This window comes from Prinia subflava, chromosome 9 (genome assembly GCF_021018805.1).
Source record: "Prinia subflava isolate CZ2003 ecotype Zambia chromosome 9, Cam_Psub_1.2, whole genome shotgun sequence".
NCBI classification, from domain to species: Eukaryota; Metazoa; Chordata; class Aves; order Passeriformes; family Cisticolidae; genus Prinia; species Prinia subflava.
The window spans coordinates 19,073,947-19,094,466 of NC_086255.1; the positions used below are offsets into that span (position 1 = coordinate 19,073,947).

General features: G+C 52.8%; 1 protein-coding gene across 1 annotated transcript in view; it reads left to right on the plus strand.

The window, feature by feature from the left end:
* Positions 1-7,602: 7,602 nt before the first annotated feature.
* The window catches only part of PSD (pleckstrin and Sec7 domain containing), a 37,498-nt gene continuing 24,580 nt past the window's right edge, over positions 7,603-20,520 (plus strand). The window contains exons 1-5 of the mRNA XM_063405779.1: positions 7,603-7,791; positions 10,702-11,593; positions 11,674-11,776; positions 12,421-12,889; positions 18,419-18,862. Coding sequence (XP_063261849.1) covers positions 10,826-11,593; positions 11,674-11,776; positions 12,421-12,889; positions 18,419-18,862 — 1,784 coding nt within the window. The 5' untranslated portion in view covers positions 7,603-7,791; positions 10,702-10,825. The remainder of the gene's footprint in view (positions 7,792-10,701; positions 11,594-11,673; positions 11,777-12,420; positions 12,890-18,418; positions 18,863-20,520) is intronic.

Consider the following 20,520-nt stretch of genomic DNA (forward strand, 5'->3'; position numbering starts at 1 on the left):
CCACGGCCCCGGTTGCCCACGGCCCCGGTTCCCCACGGCCCCGGTTGCCCACGGCCCCGGTTCCCGGGCGCACACCGGCTGCCCCCGTTCACCGGTTCCCAGCGCACGGCCCTGCCCCGGCGGGCGGGCGCATGCGCGGCGCGGCGCCGCTGTCCGATCAGCACCACGCGGAGCCGGGACGCGCTGCTGCCGGTGAGCGACGGCCCCGCAGAGCCCCAGCCGCCTGCCCGGCTCCGCGGCTCTCCCAGCGGGCTGTGCCGCCCTTGCCGGCCCGCAGCAGCGGACGGATCCCCGGGAAAGGCCAGTCTCTGGGGCTCACAGTTCTCACAGTACCCCCGACCGGCAGCCACTGGGCTCCGCTCCTCCGCCAGTACCGGGCTGTCCCCGCCCCGGGGCTGCAGCTCCCAGCCCACATCCTCCCTCGCTGCCAACCGGCTCCTCGCGCTCCGCTCCCCCGCTCCCCCACCGGCCTCCGCAGCCCCGGGGTCCTTCCCCTTGGCAGCCCCCGCGGAGCAGCGGCCCGGGCTGCTGTCCGAGCAGCTGCCATAACGACCGCGGAGACACGGACGCTGCTCCTTCCTCCCCGCTGTCGGTGTGCGGAGCGGCCACCGGCAGGCGCCCGGCCCGCGTTGGGGCGGCACTCGCTCACCACACCTCCGAGCCGGCACAGGGCGTGTGGCTCCGTCTCTGTCTCGGGTCTGAGACCTGCTGGCATGTGCAGCATCGAGCTGCTAATTACTGCGGGCATAGGAACTATAAAAAATCCACCTGGCAAAAGAGCAGGGCCCACAGACAGCAAATAAATCCCAAATCCCTGGTCCCAAATTTCCTGGAAAGCGATGACCCATCTGTCCACCCAGCTCTGCTCATTTCCTCAAAACATAGAAGCTGGTTTGCGGAAAGGTCTTCTTTCCACTGAGGGAAGCTACCCACCCTGTCTGCCCCCAGACATGTAGCACCTCCTCCTCAAGGATTCCAGTGGCTCTCTGAGTTAGCACAGTGCATTTCTCATTTAAAGGACAAGTGATGCAGGGTTTTTAATTTTCTGTTGGAGTTAAAAATGCCCCTGGCCATGTCCTGGGGCAGTTTTTCCTTTCCCTGTGATGTTAGCACTCTGTTCTTGACTTCCCACTGTGAAATAGAAAAGTGCAGAGTCCCTTAATATATAGAATTACTGGGCCTATGGGCAGGAGTGGTGGAAATTGGATGTGAGGCTTGTCAGGGCCACCAAGATTTATAACTGCCCCAAGGGCCTGAGAGCTGTTGGCCTGTGAGGGGTTTGGCCAGTTGGCTGGCTAGAGCTATTGAGGTCTATGTGTGAGGTACTAGAAATGATGGATACTTTCCAGCTGTGAAATGTTCATATTGCTCTATTTTTTATCCACAGGTTGTCTGCAGATGCAGAAAGAGCACCAGAGACTGTTAGTGCATTGTAGAGGTGTATGCTGAGACACAGCTTTACACCAGCAGGATGTTCAGTGAACCCAACAACCTAGGTCTACACCATAGTAAGGATTCCAAACCACTACTGGTTTTGTGCTCATGTCTATCAAGCTTTCCTCTATGCAGAGCAGTTGTGAAATGCCTGTACAGCACTGCAATACAAGGCTTGAGGGGGTGTTATCCACTGTAGCATTGTGGTAAAGGGACAGCTCAAAACAGACAAGCTTGAAGAACCAGAGCTTTGTTCTGCTCTCCTCAATCAAGATTTTGCAGTGAGCTTCTGCCCTTCTGTTGGAATATGTTCTGCCGAAGTTGGGTCTGCATTTTTCTTGAGAGGTGTCTGTAAGTCTCATTTTTAATCTTCAGTTGGACATTCATTTTTATTTGATCCATAATACCTCAAACAAGTCTGCCAAAACAGCTTTCTGAGTTGGACCTGGTGAATGCTCGGCTGTGACACCTGCAGCTCTTGCAGGACAGCTGAGGGAGGGTATTGCACAGGTACCTTCAACATGCAGGGGACACTGTTCAGCTCCCTGGCACTCCTGATATCCTGGTGGCCACTGATGTCCTGTGGGGGAAAGCAGGGCTACTGCATCAGGCCTTGAGCTGATCCACAGTAATGAGAGACCAAGCTGAGCCCAGGGGGAGGAAGCAGCTTAGCTCACAACAACTGCTGCTGCTGCAGCTTTCTTGTATATTCCTTGGAAACATACGGTGCTGGCAGCTTGCAGAGCCAGGGCACGGCATCTTCACCCTCATTAACATCCCCTGAAGTGAACAGAGACTTCAGCCAGCTCCACTGCTGCGAGGTGGTGCTGATGCACAGCTATACTTCTGAAGAGTCTAGAGAAGCAGTTTGGTCATCACCTCACCTTTTAGGAAGTGGAGATGAGATTTAGGAAACTGGGCCCTGAAGAAGGGGAAGTTTTGTGGTTAGAAGGGCTGACCTCAAGCCAGGAGCCCAAGTTTGGGGTTTTTTTCCCAGATATGCTCCTGATTTGCTAGCTATAATGGACAAGTCTCCCCTACTTATGCCTTTTTGACTTTTCCCTTGCATTGAAAATTCAATTATTTCCATGTCAGAGGTGTATTCAGAGATTGGCTGGGTTTCTGCAAGCCTGCTGGGGTTTCCAGAAGCTAGTGCTGTCCAAAGGTACAACTTATTTGTAGAAGATTATTATAATGCCAAGCCAACATTATCCAAATATTCTAGGATCTATCACCTCATATGATAGCTTGGCACCTTGCTGGCTAAACATTTTCAGCCTTGCAAAGACTTTGGGGCCATTTTCTTTACAGTTTTCTACTAGTCTCAAGTGGGACAAGAAACTTGTCAAGATCTTGTCAAGGACACCAGTAGCTCTGCACTCTTCACTCCTTTACGATGTGAGAGTTACGTGAATGCAGTACCACAGAAGTTCACTATAGCCTCTCAACACTGTTTTTTCTTGGACTCTCACCAGGTTCTTTCAAAGGGTTTGGCTCCATCTTTTCTCTGGCTGCAGGATAAGTCTGACAGCCTCCATCACTCTCACACTTAGAGTGGACCACAGCTGGACTTCTTGGTTGCGTAGGAGAAGGTATTGAGCTCACAGGGTAAGCTCTGCTGTCAGTCAGTGCTGAGATTGCACACTGTAACCAGAAGCCACTTCTAAGCTGGTGAAACAAGAACACATGGTGACGTCTGTTCAACTCTTCCCTGTACATACCACCTTCCTACTTGTTATTCAGAAAAGAATTTGACTATACACTCAGGGCTAAAAGAATAAATAAATAGAAGCAAAGCGAGACCAAGTTTTGCAAGTCAAGGTTGAAAGAGGATTATGCATGAGAAGCTCCCAGCTAAATGGAAATACAGGGCTGTTCTGCAGCATCCCACTCATGAATCCCCTGCATTCAAACTTTCAATGTGTCCTTTGCATTTGTCTCCACACATTTCCATGACAGCCATTTTGCTCAATTTTCTGGATATATTTGTAATCACTCCTCTGTAACTGACCTTCAAGGCCTTTTGCACAATCCTGTATGTGACTGTTCTTCCTGTGCTGGGTCAGACTCTGCCTGGGGCTTACTGTCTCTCTTTGCATAAAATACTCTGTATTCGTTGCTCTCACTTTCCTTTACACCCTTTCACTTTTCCCCATGTGAATCTTGAGTCTGAAGGTATGGGGAAGGGATCACATCTTATTGCTGCATAGATTAACTGGAGAGCAGTCTAAAGATCTGTGCTGCAGCACAAGCCTTTCCTGTGAGGCTACACCAGAGCACGGGTAATTTGGGTTAAGACTAAATTTGTCTCTTGTTGCAGTGATTCACCGTGGTAAGGCAGGTCTGGTGAATGACCTGCTGGTACCCAGGAAGCTCTGTCTTCACTGGAGAACCCACCCCACCACTCAGAAATCCCTCGCTTTCCTTCAAGATCATCTTTGCCTGAGCATCTTTTTACCAAGAGATGCTCCCACACAATTGTTCCCCTAACTGTTGTGTAGGGAGATTATTTATGGCTCAAGCTGTGCTGAGGCCCCACCTCCCACATCCTCAGGACAGGTTTTCTCATGCTGTCAATTCTGCCTTCATCTTGACAGAGCAATGCTGGTGCAGGATGAAGCCTGTTCCCTGTGCAGGTGCTGCCTTGCACTGGGACAGAGTCTGAGAGGATTTCTGTAAGAGTCAGTGTGCCTGGGGCATTACAGAAATATTTTGTTACAGCTCATTCTGAGGCCCAGCACACAGTGTTTGCTACCATCTCTCCACAGCTCCACTCTTCCAAGCCCCTGTTCCTCCTGCAGGAGGGAGCAGCACAAGGTAGGGAGCTGGGACACTGGGTAGGGCACTGGCAGATGGGCAGGCAGCAGCTATCCCTCGTGTAGACTGTAGTCCGCATGGGCTCTTCCCTCTGGTAAGACATTTTGCAGTCTGTATCCTCTTCTAGAATGTATTTCACCCTGAAAAATCCTGCCACAGTGCCACATGAGTGTCCCACACAGGGGAGCTGCAAGAGACACAGGAAAGTATGAGTTTGCTCTTGCCTGTTCCAGGTTTGGGTGGAAGGGGCTTCAGGAAGGATCTCCAGCACTTTCTTTCTGCCCTGACCAAGCTGCAAAACAGCATTTGTGTAGGACTGTCCAAGGGAGGGTATTTTCTCCATTTATCTTCAACTGCAAGCCTAGTGGAATAACAGATAAGTGCATCAGCCCATTAAAGATTTGGCTTGTGCTGCAATGGCATTTTTAATATATGACTAGGATGTGGTTGGATGTTGGCACTGGAGGTAGAAGGCATTAATTAGAGCCATGTAGTTATGCCTAGGCCCTGAGGGAACATATGCAACCTAATTGATTGCCCTGGAGCCCTCAGTGAAGAAGGGAGGGGAGTTCAGCTTCCCTTGCTTTCACTGGGACTCATTGCCTGTGTGGCTGGAGTTGTTATTTCCATGATGCTTCCTGTCAGCTAGGTGAGAAGAGCCCATCTACTGATGGAGTGACTGTCATCCCCCTTACAGGCCTACACTGTGCCCTGAGGCTACAGTACAGCCCCACTGATTTTGGCAGCAGTGAGGCACAATATGCCCATGTGTCCTTTGCGATGCCTTTAGCACAAAGCACACCAGAGAGGAAATGGCTCTGACAGCCCCCCTAGGCTCAGAGAAGCAGCTCTGGGGTGCACTACAATGTTTACCCCAAGTAAGCAGAACCTTTCTAGAGACTTATCCATGTGCCTTAGGGCAAGCTGAGGATGACCGTCTCCTGGAGCCACCTGGGGGAAAGAGCTCTTGTCTAACCCCTTGTCACCCAAATTTCACCTAGACCTGTAGAGTTATTCAGACACTATGACATGTCAGGTTGATCTCTTCCAAGCTGGAAGTTCATCATTGTGCTGCTCTGATGATACCCAGACCCTTTTGCCTTTCAGAGGGAAAACTTTATTGCAGACTTACAAAGATGACCAAGGACAGTGCTGGCAATATTTAGAAAACTCCTGGAAGTTCCCTGTTGCAGGACCTGGGAGGCTGAAAGGGATGGCCTGGAGTTGAGTAGATTCTAATACAGGAAAGACATGGTACCTGCAGGCAAGAACTGGAGGACCTGGAGCACCAAAATGATAGTAAAGAAGGTTCCAAGTGCACTGCACTCCTATCTCTCTAGCTAAGCCCACTGGGTTGGGGCTGGGAGGTGAAGTGTGGGGGACACCTTTTCCCCTTCTGTCATCTGCCAGAGGGGTTTTCTGCTGCCTCCTGTCCTGCATCAGCTGGGGAGGGATTCACAGCAGGAGGGATCAGGACAGCCAGGAATAAATCCTGAAAAACCCTGATCCAAGTGAGGCTTATGTTAGTGCTGGTCAGACCCTTGTATGTGGACACATCTTTCATGAGTTTTAGGGCTGTGGGAAGATGAGTGGGGATATGGAGCAGGACACTGTAGGGAGAGCAACAGCTACTGCTACGGCAGGGAAAACACATGTTTTGGACAGAAATGTGTTTTCTATGAATGGTCTAGATCTCCAGTCAGGGTGGCAAGAAAAGATCTCTCTCTTACCTTCTGCAGAGCTTCCTGTAGGTGCTGGGAAAGCACAGACATGCCTTGTCCTGGTATGGACACACTGGGAAAGCTCTGAGCTCTTCCACTTGGTTAAATTTGTCACTCTGGCTGTGGCTTAGAGTAAAGCCTTCCCCCTCCCCACCCTCCTGCCATCAAGAAGCTGCTGAAGGAATCAGGTCGTTGATCCTTCAGTAGTGAGGCCCCTAATTAGCCCAGCTTCTTGGAGTCTGCCAGAAAAGCCGGCTGTGTTTAAGGCAGCTGAGTCCCACAGTCCTCAGTGTGGGGGAGAGAGGCCCCTCACAGGCAGGAGCCTGGAGAAGGAAGGAGAAAATGGCAGCACTTTGATGCATTAAATATGAGGAAAGCCTGCTCTGCCTGATGTTTTTTCCCCATGCCTGTGAGGACAGAAGGAGACACACTTTCTGGGTGACAGTGAGGGCAGGTGAGCTTGGAGCTGGGCTTGCTGCAGACAAGGAAAGTAGCAAGGAGAGGAAGATCTTCCCAAATTCTCTTGCAGACACAATGCGCACATGAAGCCCAGGTCCCCTGGGCTTCTTGTCTCACACACATTTAATAATGATTGCTGGGCTGGGTAATAAAATGCTCTTTAATAGCAAATCGATCTGGCAACCTGTGAGGGCACAAAGTGCTGGCTGCCAGTCCCAGTGGCTGCCACATGCAGACCCAGTGCACTGGCAGTACAGGGTTCTAAAGCCCTGCCACAGCACCCCTCACCTTGGTACCAAATTGTGCCATATGAGCTCTACTTACATGTGCCACTGGTGCCAGTGGAGTCCCCATGCCTAGGCAGGAGACAAAGGATAGGCGATTTCCCCCCTTTGTATCTAGAAGTGATTTTCTTCATGTGGCATTTACCATCCTTGTAGTGCCTAGTGACACCGTGATTGCAAGTTCCTGTTGGCCAGAGACACTTTGGCACCCACGGCTGTAGTGATGACCCATGGCTTAGGGTGATGACCTTTGAGAGATAAGTCCCTGGCACAGAGCCTGTGCTTTAAGGCAAGGACTTGCTGATGTTGGTTGGTAGCCTGGACAACATAGCAGACAACATCTCTTCTCATTTTCGTAGTTCTTAAGCAATGGCGGGGCACAGGGGAGCCTGTACCCTCGGTATAGGGCACAACGCACGGGCTATGCATGCTCATGCACGACACGGGCCAGTGGTGGTCACACAGTAACCCGCATGCAGCCGAGCACGGACAGGCCGTTCGTGTTGATGCTCACGCTGAAGAACGGAGAAACGCACGCCAGGACCTGGGGACGCGAATCGTGTGGCATTGGAACAGGACACCGGCCTCCGCGGCCGCGCTGCCAGTGCTGCCAGCGCACCAGGCCAGGTTCGCACCGGCACAGGGGTGCGCACACCGGGACCCGAGCATGTGGAGGATGCTACACGGGTGGGGGACCCGCCGGCCTGCCCGCACATGGGCACACGCACCCGGTGTGAATTCGGCCGCTCCTCGTGTGCCGGTGCCACCGAGGGGGCGGGACGCGGCGCCCGGCGGGGGTTTCCCATTGGCTGCCGTGGCTGTCAGCGGGGCGGAGTGACGGGCCCGCGCCGGGATTAGCGCGGCAGGGAGCGGCGGATTGCGGCCGGCGGCATCGTGCTGCACCGTACCGTACCGACCTGCACCGCACCGAACTGTGCCGTACTGTGCCGTACTGTACCGTGCTGTGCCGCGCCGCGCCCCGCAGGGCGGGCCGGGCCGAGCCGAGCCGCGCCGTGCCGGCAGCAGCGCGGAGGAGTGGCGCCCAGGATGCGGTGGCGGCGGCGGCGGCACTGCCGGTGAGACGCGGGGAGCGGGGCGGGGCGCGGCGGGGACCGGAGGCCGAAACGGGGCGTCGGGCGAGCGGGGAAAGTTGCAGCAGTTGTTGCGGGGACCCGGGCGGCTCTGCGCCCTCCCGGCGGCGGTGACCGGCGAGCGGCGGCACGGGGCTGCGGTGGCACCTGGCGGGGCCGAGACCCGCTCCGGCCCCGTGTGCCGGTGCGGCGGGACGGGCGCGGGACCGGTGCCCAGGCAGGGAGATCGCGGCGGGAGGCTCCGCCGGCCTCCCTGGCCGGGGGTGCTCCCTCCTCATCCGGATGGATGTCACATCCACTCAGGGCTGATCCCGCCAAGACGGGAGGTGCCGGGTGAGGAAAGCCGAGCAGGGGGGGTCGGGTAGTGAAGAGCATGTTCAGCCTCAGCTCCTAGGTGGGGACACGTCCCCTGCCTAGACACCGCACCAGAAAGAGGTCACTGGTTTGCCCCACAGCCTTAGGGCCTCCAAACATCCCGCTTCGGTCACCGCTTCATCCCCTCAAAATGCTCTGTGTCCCTCCGGAGGGCAGAGTCACCTCCCAGGGGCGGTTCTGCCGTAGCTCCCTCAGGTAACCCGGCAGCCACAGCCTGGTTTCCCCCATTCCCTGCCAGGGGTTCCATGTCCAGCACAAACATGGCCCATCGCTTGAATTTAACCCCAGCCCTGCACCTCTTGCGTCTCTCCCATCTCTATCCCGTTCTTCACCCATTCTCTTCTCATCCTCCCCCAGCCTTGTCCCCACACTCCCGTGGCGTGGGTGTGTGCTTCCCCCGCAGCGTAAGCAGTTCCTGCTGCCTGCTGCCTTCGCTCCGCATCACCCCATTCTGCCAGGCAAGCGCTTGCATGGGGAGCAGCCATCCCCTGTTGCACTGGGTATGGCTCAAAGCAATGCCCAAGAAGCATCCCTGGACATTCTTTTGGCCGTCAAGAAGAGACAGCCAGGAGGAACAAGTTTCTTGTGAGATGTTTTATTGAAAAAAATTAATCCCCCAATGATGTGCAGCCGCTGGCTATTACACTGCAGCTCCTGAGTTTTTCTCTTTGAATGCGTGCCCAGGGTTGCCCAGGCAGACACCCTGTGAGATTTTCTTTGCAGGACTTCTTCTGCCTTTAGGCAGAGGGACCAGCAAGGTTTTCTCCAGCCCACCAGTGCTTTATAGCCCAACCCATTCATCACAGTGATTTAAGGAGCATCCGTTTGATTCACAATTGAAATCAGCAAGCAGGAAGCTGCAACACGTTCCATCGCTGGTTTTTCATCTCAGTTGCATTTGTGCTTTTTACCTTTTATTTAAAAATAAAGCTCACTCCACTGCATGGTGTAGCCATCCAGCTTTGGTAGGTCAAAGGCAGGCATGGCCTTTGCTCTAAATTTGATAATTCTGTTTTAATAATCATGAGGACATTCTGCTTATCCCATTTATTCTAGTAATAACTCACATGTTTTGAGATAGGCTGGTTTTTGTAGATTTGTTATGTTACAGTGAGAGCAAACTATTCCTAGAGATAAGTTTTTTCCTTGGCATATGTGTCAGTCTGCATTGAGATAAAAAGTAGGATTTCATTTGAAATATATAAAGCCCGTATCTTTATTATTTAGCAGTTAACTTCAGCAACCCTGAATGTGAACATAACCATACCAGGGGAAAATATTGTAAAAACAGTATATGATAAATTTATCAGGAGAATAAAATTTGCAGTGAGTCAATTAGAGATTGCTGTTGCTCAGCAGGACAGATTTTTTCAGCAGTGTGATAGAGCAGATAGATAGGTGCCTACCCCACATGTGTGGCTTGGGTTATTTCATTAATAGTTTTGTCTGCGTATCTCTGGAGCCTAAACACTTGAAAATTCAGCCCCACTTCTTTTAGGAATTTAATCCTGTCTGGTTTGCACTTGGAAACAGGGAGAAGAACATCATGCTTTCCTGTTTGCAGCTGGCATATGGTTTCTCACTTTCAAATGATCAAAGTGAGGGGCTCAGTATCTTGGCATCTGTCAGAAGGCACAAGCAGCCAAGGCAAAGTCTTCTCTGCACGTTAGGAATTAGAAGAAACTCAGGGAAGGATAAGTACAAGTTTTAGCTCCACTGGGTGAAAGAAAAATGTCAGCAGTCCTGCCAGTGGTGTTGATGGGGGCTCTGGGTCCTGCCTTTCCCTGCAGCCACCCACCTGCTGCTGTTGGGTGGCTGGTCTCATCTCCAGGTGTACAGTCTCTGGGCAGAGACAGGCAGGCGAGTGAGCTAAGTGCAGGGCAGGCTTGCTGTGTTCCCCCAGGCTGGGATTGTCTGTTACCATTGCTTTTTGAATCTACTGGTGTTGACATCTCTGTCTGCGCCATCAGTAGTGGCTGCGACATGTGCTGGTGTGACACAGTTTAAACCCAGGCTGACCTCCAAAGAGAGAGGCTCCTTGCCCTTGCTGCTCATATTAAACTCCCTGAACAAGTATAATTGGAGGATGTCTCAGTGATACAGTAGATATCTTTTTTTCCTCCTTCCTTTAGTAGGCTGTAGGCTGTGGGTAGTAAATATATTCAGCCTAAAGCAGAATGAATGAAACCCATTTTATAGTGCACTCTCTTGCAATGTCTGGGGTGCTGAACTGTGGAGAAAGTGCCTGAGCATCCTGGCACCCTAGGGAGAAAGCAAACACTCTGGGTGCCTGGGGACCAAGCAAAGGGCTGCCAGCATCCCTGCAATGGTGCTGGTGTGATGCCCTTGATGAACCTTGCCTGCTTCTTGCAGCAGAAGGGGATTTGCTGGGGGCTGTCTCACCTGGAGCATATCTTTCTTCTGCCACGAGGGCAGGGCACCTTTGGCCTGTCGTCCCCATGGCCCCAGACTCTTTTGTGTTCCTTCCCTTCCCTAACCAGCTCCTTGCCCTTGTTTCAGGGCTACCTGAGGATGCATCGCCTCTTGTCTCAGACGTCTCAGGGGTGCTGGGAACCTGCCTTGCTGTGCCTGTGCCACCCTGCCGAGCTCCGGACCTGACACCTCTGTGCCCTCTTCTGGCAGGATGGCCCAAGCAGGGGCACCTGTCCGCTTCCACGCCGAGGAGGGCTGCACTGCCTCTCCCCCGCCCTTTGCCCACAGGGTGAACCGGAGGCCCTGGCTGGCGGGGGGAAGCCCCGAGGCGGGGCGGTGCAGCCCCCCGCCCTGCCTCAGCCCCAACCTCAACGCCGGCCGCCTGCACCTGCTGCGCAAGGGCCTGGCGCCCGACGCCCGCCGCTGCCCCCTCGGCCTCTACAACAGCACCGGCTCCTTGGCCCGCAGGCCGGCTGAGGCTGCGCCCTTCGGCAGCGGGAGCTGCCCGGGCACGGGGCGACTGACTGCCCCCTGCACCCCTCGGTGGGGCCGGCCCAGCCCAGCTGTCGCCTCCCTGGGCCACCGCAGTCCGCCAGCCCCAGAGGGACACAGCTCTGTGGTCACCTTCCGCTTCATTGAGAAGGCCAGCGTGCGGACGCTGGGTTGCCCGACAACCCCCCTTCTCCGCTGGGAGAACGGTCCCTACAGCCTCAGCCGCAGTCTGGAGCTCGGTGGGGACGTGGGGTCCCCCCAGCCCCAGCCGCTGCCTCAGGAGCGGCTCCTGCACACTCTGAAGCTGGAGGCCTCCGCATCTGACCCGCTCTTGGCCGGGGGCAGGACCCCAGGGGGGACACGGCCCTGTGGGAAGGAGCTCTGTGCCCTCGACACCAGCTGCCTCTGCCGATCCCTATCCAATGGGCTGCCAGAGGAGTTCCCCACCTTCTCCAGGAGTCCCCTGAAGACAGAGCCCCGACATCAAGTAGGTACCGGGGTCTCCCACACTGGGCATGGGCTCTGCCCTGAGGATGCATTGCCCACTCACTGCTCTCCTCTCCGCAGGCCAGCACCTGGCTGTATCCCCGCCAGAGCTCTGCCCATGCCCAGCGCATTGCCAAGGCCAAGTGGGAATTCTTCTATGGCTCCTCAGATACCCCAAAGACAGGTAAGAAGTTGCAGGTGGATGCCATCAGTTTGGCCCACCCCTGCTTTTAAGACTGTATTGTTGGCAGGACTCACACTGGGGCTGCCCATCCATTGGGTCTTCTCTGTGCCAAACAAAGAGCTGAGATTCCCCTGAGACTGGCCAGCCTATGTCCTCCTGGGGTCAGATTGTGTGTGCACCAACCTCCCTGCAAAGCCGCCTGTGGCCATGCAAAAGAGGTGACAAAGAGTCCCTGTCTGCCTCTGCAGAAGAGCTTTTGGGTTTAGATGGGGTCTCAGGGCTGCCTGGAGATGCACTAGCACTGACAGCCTCTCTCCCTCTCTCACTCTTTCTCCTTCTGCCACGTGTTCACTGTTCCCCTATGTCCCTCAGCATGGTAGAGTCACTGTTCCTGGAGGTGTTCAAGAAAAAACTGGAATGGCACTTAGTGCTATGGTTTTGTTGACAGGGTGGTATTTGGTCAAAGGTTGGACTTGATGATGTTGGAGGTCTTTTCCAAGCTTGTATGATTCCATAACATGTGACCACACTCTTGGGGGGGGATGTGGAGATGTGTGTGTGTGTGTGTGGTGCTGCAGGAGCAGCCCCTCAGAGCCCCCCATTGCAGCTCCCTGTAGCTATGAATGCTTGGGCCTTCCTTGCAGGCTCCTCTGCCCCTGACTCCGCTCCTCTGGCTGAACTCCCCAAGAAGTCTGCCTCCCCTCTGCCAGCCGAGCCACCAGCATTGGTACCTGAGCACAGCCTGAGCCATGTGGAGGTGGAGATAGAAGTCTCTCCTTTGGGCAGCGAGAAGCCTGGCTCCTGTGAAACTGGGATTATAAGGAGGACAGTGAAGTACTCTGAGACAGACCTGGACACTGTACCACTGAGGTGCTATCGTGAAACCAACATCGATGATATCCTGGCTGAGAAGGAGGAGGTGGATTCAGCAATTGAGAGCCAGAAGGACAGTGAGAGCAACCCAAGTTTTGTGGGCACACCTGGCAGGAGGAACAGCACACCAGAGGAGCCCCCCGCCCCAGGCACCAAGTGCTCCAAGGATGGGCTGCAGAACAGGGATGTGGACGAGGATGATGAGGTGTTTGAGGCGATGAGGAAGGAAAACAGAGAAAGGTGAGGCTCCGTGTGCAAGGGCGAAAAGCTCCTCTCACTCTCCTTATTGTACCCTGCATGGCAAAACAAGCTCTGCTGAAGTGTCTGAGACAAAATTCGCAGTAGCAGCATGCAAGCTGTGCATGGGGTCCTGGGGCTGGGGGTAGGACTGGGAGGGGGCCCTCACTGCCCTATGGAAAGAGCCAGCCAGCACAGGGGATCCAGCAGTGGGCACTGCTGTGGGCCTCACTCAGCTGGGGTGAGCCCTGCAGCTCCGGCTGCCCAGCTGAGTCGAGGCTTCCAGCCTGAGTCCTGCCAGTGGATTACATCCTGCCACGGTGCTGCCAGGTGTTGGGGTGGCAGTGTCAGGACTCCAGAGCACAGGTCATGTTCTGGAGCTACTCTGGGCTGCCAGGTGCTGCTGGGTTGTCCTCCCCACAGATGACTGTGCTTCAGCAGCGAGAGCAGTTCCATTTGCTCAGCCTCATTAGGTATTTGCCATGTTCAGGAAAGCATAGAGGATACTTGGGATCAAAAAAGCGTTTTGTTGCCTTCTGTGCCATTTTTCACATGTGTGGCGAAACACCCTGTGCTGGGAGGCTGATGGAGTGGCTGGCACCAAGATTATCATTCAGTTGCCTGTCCATGGGCAGCAAGTGTGCTCACAGCTGCTCTCTGCCCCGTGCCAGGCACTGGCAATTAGCACATATGGGAGATGGCATTTTGGCTTGGCAGCATGAAACTTTGCCCATGGAGTTTCTGCTGGAGTGGTAGTTTGACCATGAGGAGTGATGGGCATCCTCAGGTCCAGAGCACTGTGTAGGACAGCCACCTGGAGGGGAAAGGCACTGTGCAGGCGTGTTCTGACGTGTATTGTCAAGGGTGTTGAGCTGAGGAGATTCAGCATCATCAGCAAATGCTCTATAGGAGTAGGGACAGGTATCCTCTGGGAAGCACAAAACCAGGGTGATACCTGGGATGCCACGTGGCAGCATGAACTCACCTAGCTGTGCAGAAGGTAGGTGGGGAGCATTTAGGTGGAAGAAAAAATTAGGGAGGTTTTGCTGTCAGCAGAAGTTAAAAATAATGAAAAACATATATTAATAATACATTAATACAGTAGTGCCCCTGCACTGGGAAGGAAAAGAAGGAAGGTGTTGAGCTAACAAGGAGGTAAGGCATGCATCTCAAGGGGAGCTGAACTCCTGTCAGTTTGTCCAGCCCTTCCATCTCCATTGGAGGGGACAAATACATGCTAGCCACCCTGTTCTCAAAAATTTGAGTTCTAGAGAAAAGCTGAAAATAAACCATTTGTAATGTGGTTTTTTTTCCCAAATGAATGTTTGAGTAAGGTGTAAATTTACTCTAAATTCTTCAATTTGCTATAACAATTTTTTGCGTAGTGTTATTTTGTTTCCAAATATCTTTGAGGCGCACTGTGAGTTGTATGAGCTATAAGCCTAGACCTGTTTTTTGTCCTCTGAGACACCATACTGTAGCTCCCCAACCAGTGCTGAAAGCTTGGATGTATCCTTAAACAACCACTGTTGCTCCTAAAAGATGGTGTTCCCAGTAAAATTACCCATGTGTATATGGGGGTGTCATGTTCTTTTGGCACAGCTTCTTTGTAGAGCAGTTGATTTTTTTCCCCTGCAGCCCCCTGAATATTTCCCTGGTAAGTGCAGACCCTGTAGACAGTGTCTTGAAAATCACGAGGCTCAGATTGCAAGCTTGTTCAGTCCCTGCATCACAGCCCCGGGTTTTTGCTTACACATTGTTTTGAGCTCTGCAGCTGCAGTCTTTATGCCTGTTTACCAGTCACCAGTATTGATGTTTTTTTCTTCAAGCTTTCTGCTTTGCCTGCTCACAGGAGGGGTGAAGCTGGGGGGATGAAGAAGCCACCCTGGGTTCCTGGACCTGGCACCATTCTGCTGCTGCAGGAGCTGCTGAACCCCAGGCCTGTCCTGGTTGCTGGGAAGGATCAGCCCTAGAAAACCACTGAAGTGCATTTGGATGCTGATTTTCAGCCTGTAGAAATATACATCTCCTTGAAAATCTAGCTTTAAGGGTTTAGCACCCCCTGCAAGGGGGACTTTGGCGTGGTACTACCTTGTTGTGCTTCATATTCTGGTCAAAGTTCGGAATCTTCTTTTGTGATTTACCCTACCAAAATAAGAGAGCATACTAACAGCAAAAAAAAACCAAAAAAAAACAAAAAAAACCAAACCAAACAAACAAACAAAAACCTACACCAGATCAACAAGACATGAAAAGCAATGGAAGAAATGTTTGGAAGAAATGTTGTCTGTTTCCAGCAAATCTGCTTCCTGAATATATTCAGAGTTATATCTACTGGCTCTAATGACTAGTCTAAGCTTTTACTCTTTATTCCTATTAGTCCCAGAGAGCCGAGACCTGTCAGTGAGAGCAGGCTCAATTCCCTTCCTCCCTGAGCAGGCTCGATTCCCTTCCTCCCTGAGCATCAGCTAAGCTATAGAAAGAGCCTGGTTTGGCCCTCAGCATGGGTGCCTTGAGGTGATAAGAGAGAAGAGACTTTATTAGAGAATGCTCTGCTCCCCCGAGAGCACAGAGGGCTGATGGGAGGCAATGATGCCTTTTCTCCCTGCAAGCCTTGCCTAGAAAAGCCTTAGATCTGCTGCTTGGGAAGCCTTTCCAGAGCCTTTGTGCTTGCTGCTTGTTGGCAAGAAAATAGCCACAGGGCAAGCCTTGTTGGGGATTAGAAAAATGGTTATGGTCTCAGTCTCATCAAATGCTTAAGCATGTGCTTAACCTGCATCAAGCCTCTGGTGTGTTGTCCCCGAGCCCAAAGTGGCCACAGAGCCACAGCTCGGGGTGATGCTCCTGGATGGAGCACCAGGCTCGGGCTGCAGAGGGGACACTCGGGGAGATGCTGGCAGGGGCCTGCCAATGAGCAGGAGAGGTGCCCACAGCTCCTGTGGATGGGCAGGGGACAGCATGATGGCCTGGATGTGGCAGGGGAGTGTGGACACTCAGGGGAGACTGCAGTGCCTGTGGTCAGTACCTGTGCCTAGGACAGACTGAGGACATTGAGCCCTAAGAGCAGGCTGCTGCCACACTGGAGGAGTGGTGCAAAGGAGCCTGGCGGGACTGCAAGGAGCTGCTGAAGTCTGTACAAGAGCTTTTTGAGAGGAATAAAGCTAGCAGCTGCTGGACAGTGCTGAACAGTCTCACTTTCTTTGCACTCAGCTGAGATCCTCACACAGCAGCTGCTGTACCTGTGCAGGCTGGAGGAACCTGGAGCTGGAGGAGTGGGGCATGGCTGAGTCAGGAGTCTGGAGGGTCACAGGAGCATTTAGCAGAGAGTTAAAACCACTGCGGGCTAGAGGAGAGGTTTTCCCCTTTTCTTCCCCCGTGCCAGGGATGGCATGTCCGTGCAGGCAGGGAGAGTGGGGCGAGCCCCTTCCCCTCCCTCAGCCATCAGGTGCATCAGAAACCCGGTTGCTCACATCCCATACCCAGAGCCTTGCCTGAGGTGCTGTTGGCTCCTGGATCTGCTTCCCTTCCATGTCTGCCTGGTGCTCTCCTGAGGAAGGCTCACGGCCTCTCTTGCACCAGCTCAAGGCTGCAAACCTATTTGCTTTCCTGCTGCGTGTCACCCTTGCACAGATGCTCACAGCTTTTGCATCTCCTTCTTTCCTCAGCTGGGTTTGTCTGGCCTGGTTTCAGTGCAGTGACCCTCCTGGGGGACCAGGGCAGAGCGTGGAGGAGCTGGGAAGTGCAGCAGGGTCTAATGAAGCATCTAGGTCTGAGTAGGCAATATTGCTCCCATGCTGCTGCAGCTACATCCTTCTGGAACTGAATGACTTTGTTCTTGATATTTTGGGGTGAAGACGTTGTTTCTAGAGCTTGGATGGTGTGGATAAAAACAGACATGGTTTTTCTGTGGCTTGGTGACAATATACTTGATCACAAAAATGAGCCCACCTACCTCTCCTGGAAACAAGTTTCCTTCAAAAATGCCTTTGCCAATCTGCTGGCATTGTCTTCCCTATCACAGTTTTCACCCTCCTTATGGAATCGAGGTGCAAAATAGTCAGCAGGATTAGCTTGGTTTAGTAGCATGAGTCTGGGTGGGAAGGATGGAGAATGCACATTTGCATCTGTAAAGCACATCTGTAGTTATTAAAAAGGTCTTTTCTGCCATGTCCTCACCAAAAGCCACTTCAGAAATGGCTGCTCGTGGTGCTCCTACAGGAATTGTAAGAGTGTCACATGGTGCTGCAGAGCCAGGAAAACACTGGTGGATGGGTGAGTTCAGCCTGCACCCTGCCTTGTGTACCTGTGTCTGGCTTCACTGCACTCCCCTTGAAACCAGCTGGCACTCTGGGGGAGTCAAGCTGCCAGCTCTTGGCCTGCTGATGTAATTGGGGTGTGACAATTTTTGAGTGGCATGTGAAGGCTAATGAATGAAAATAATTTGGTGTGTGTTACAGCAACGCATCTTCTGAGCCTTCTGTGGGAAGCTGTTTGTTCATAACAAATGTTATGACAGGCTGGAGCAGTTCCTCTCCTTTAATCAGAGAAGAGAGTGGCATAACAAGTGCTTTTCTGGTGCTTTAATAAAATGATAGCAGCTTATGAGTAAAGTAGGCTTTTAGGGCTGTGTTTGTGCTTGTACTGCTGAAGCACTTACATTCTCTGGGTTGGAAACATCCATATTGTCACATGTTTAGGTAGGTGAGCAGGCTGTTCTTCACCTCATTTATAGGACAAAACACTCAGGGATTCAGGGTTTAGAAACTTATATGCTGGGCTGGACCCAGACCAGCACTGGAGACAGGCTGGGCCTTTCTGTGGGGCTGACAAGATGATGAACTAGGACCAATCATGGCCTCTAGGGTATAGAGCAGCTCATATCCCCAAGCCTAGAGATGGGTGTGAGGCTCCCTCTGTGCTGCCTGAGGAAATCTAGAGCTCAGTATCGCTTTATGCTCAGTCACACATGTCTCCTAGGACTCAACATCACCTTGTGGAAACAGCCAGCCAACCTTGCAGGTGAGTGTTGGTCATGCTCTGAGCATAGTACTCAGTGCCCACACTGCAGTTCTTTGAGGAAGATGTCATGCTGTCCTGAGCAGCTTCAGGAGGAGCCTTCTTGGGGATAGAAGCTCTGAAGGCTCATGAAAAATTCAGCCACTTCCAGATTTGGTTGGAAATGGAGATGAACCACATCCTGCATCTTGTACTTGAGCCCTTTATTGGATCTAAGCTCAAGTCAAGTGATTGGGAGCAGTAGCCATCTCATAAGCTTCTTATGGGGATGAGCCACTAAAGGAACAAAAGTCTGTGGCACATTAAAGGAGAAGCATATGTCTGGAGGGAGGCCAGCCCCGTCCTGCTTCCCATGGTGTCTTGGGCAGGCAAGGCATTTCCTTGGTGGTCTGCAGATGTTCAGGAGAGATTTCTACCCTTCTCAGTTTCCTTCTGAAGCAGTGTGTGGGCTTTTGTTTGGGAGTTTTGATCCCTTGCTCTTCAATGATCAGTTCTTCTCACTTTCTTTCCCTCTAGGATCATGGACCGAGACACACAGGGTATGCTCAAGTCTCCAGTGCCCTTCCTTCTGGGGCACAGCCTCTCCAAGGATGGCATGGACTCTTTCAGCAAGCATTTTGAGACCATCATGGAGTCCCATCGAGCCAAAGGCACATCTTACACCAGTCTGGACTCCATTGACATCCTTCCTTCCCCAGCCCGTACCCATGGGACCTTTTTCACTTTTGACCTCCCAACCCTCACCCCAGAAATACAGGGAAAAATCCGAGACAGCGCCAAGGTGATTGAGGAGAACTTTGCTCCTCTGGCTCACTTAGAGCCTGACTCTGGGACCAGTTCAGCCACAGATGCCCCCTGGACAGAGAGGGAGGAGGAACGCGGGAGACGAAGGAAGGGCACTCGACACAGCCCTTGCCACTCAGAGGACAGCTTTGGCACTCCTTTGGCCTCCAATACAAGGTGAGTGACCAAAGTTCTTGTTGTCCAGCTGGGCCCCTAAGGCTTGATGTGGAGTCTAATGCTGTGAGGTCTGGTTTGCAGCCAGAGCCTAACTTGTGTTGCTGGGGAAGGGTTGGGACTGCGTGTGCTAGATCTTCTAGGCAGTGGCTGATCAGGCCAGTGATCACCATCGTTTTGGGGTAGGCATGTTGATGGGAGCACAACTCCTTTTTCATCTTTGCCAGCTTTTTAGGTACTGGAGGAGTCTGAGGTTTTCTTCAAGCAGGGAATGCCAGAACTTCAATGCTGTGGTGGTTTTCATTGCAAGGCAGTCCAGAATCTGTGATGGTATGGGGAGATGCCAGATGAAGCTGACTACCAGTAGAAATTTGACGTTTCCCTACTGGGGACTTTGTCCCTTGCCATCTGTACCACATCCACTTGTTTCTTAAAGGCAAGAGTCGCATGGTCTTGTGCCTGTTGTTCTGGCTTCCTGAACCTCCTTAGCCTTGTTCATGCTGAAAGATGAAAGGCAAAGATGAGCATCCTGAATCCCTCATTCACTTTCTAGGCTTTGGTCTTTTCCACACCAAACCTAAGTCACTTCTGGTCACAGTCTGTGCCATCTTTGTAGGCTCAGCTTGGGGTGGCCACGTGGAGATCTAAGCTGTGTGTCTTCTCTGGTGTCTGCAGTCAAGAGAGGGGAGTGGGATATTGCATCAGCTCTGTGGCCCTTGGGCCAGTCCAAGGGTCTTTTGGGGCAGAGGGGAGCTGGGTTTGGCCTTCCCTTTCTTTGGGGCACTAAAGCCAGAGACATGGTAGCACAGAGGCCTGACAAGATTTGTGCAGTTAAACTGGTCATATCTGGGAAGCACATGGCAGTAAAGGGTGACAGTATCCAGCCATGATCAATGCTCTCTGCAGAAAGAATTGGCTTCCTATTCCTGTGCCGAGGCAAGGAACTGAAACACAGCACCCTGGAGAAACCAAAAGGCCAGTATCTGACTAACTGTCCATGGGATGCCATTGTACCACAGCACAGCAATACAGGGGCACAGGCAGGTGTGAGGGTGCAGAGACACAGCCAGCAGCAGGAGCAGCAGTGAGGTGGTTTAACAGAGATTATTCCTCACTGGTTTATAGTCAGTGAAGCACAGAGCATGCTGGCAGTGCCGAGGACCCTGTGGCTCTGTACTCGCCTCCTAGCTCAGATTTCAAAGCAGTGCTACAACACAGGCTGTGGAGGGATGTTGTGTATCCCCCAAGCTGCCCCAGATCTTTGCTGAGCCTCTTGTCATCTCCTCTTCTGGCAGAGGTACCTCTGCTTTGGTGACAGAGGAACACAGGGGAAATGCAGCTGCAGCCCCCACTGTGCTCCCTGGCCTGGGGACCCCAAGGCCTGGGCTTCCCATAGCACCATAACTGCCAATCTCACCTTCTGTTACACATGCATGCAGAGTCCCAAGCAACGACCTTTCCCTGCTTAGAAACTATTCCCTTGGTTACCAGTAGGTCCCTGCACAGCACGTTTTTTGTCCAGTTCAGGCCCTGTTTCTTGCCCATGTCCTGGGCTGTTCTGATTTGTCATGCTGCCCTGCAGCAGGTGAGCAGGTGCCCTGGCTCCAGTGGTGGCCTGAAGTAGAGACTGCAGGAAAGACAGTGAGAAATGAGGGGAGGAG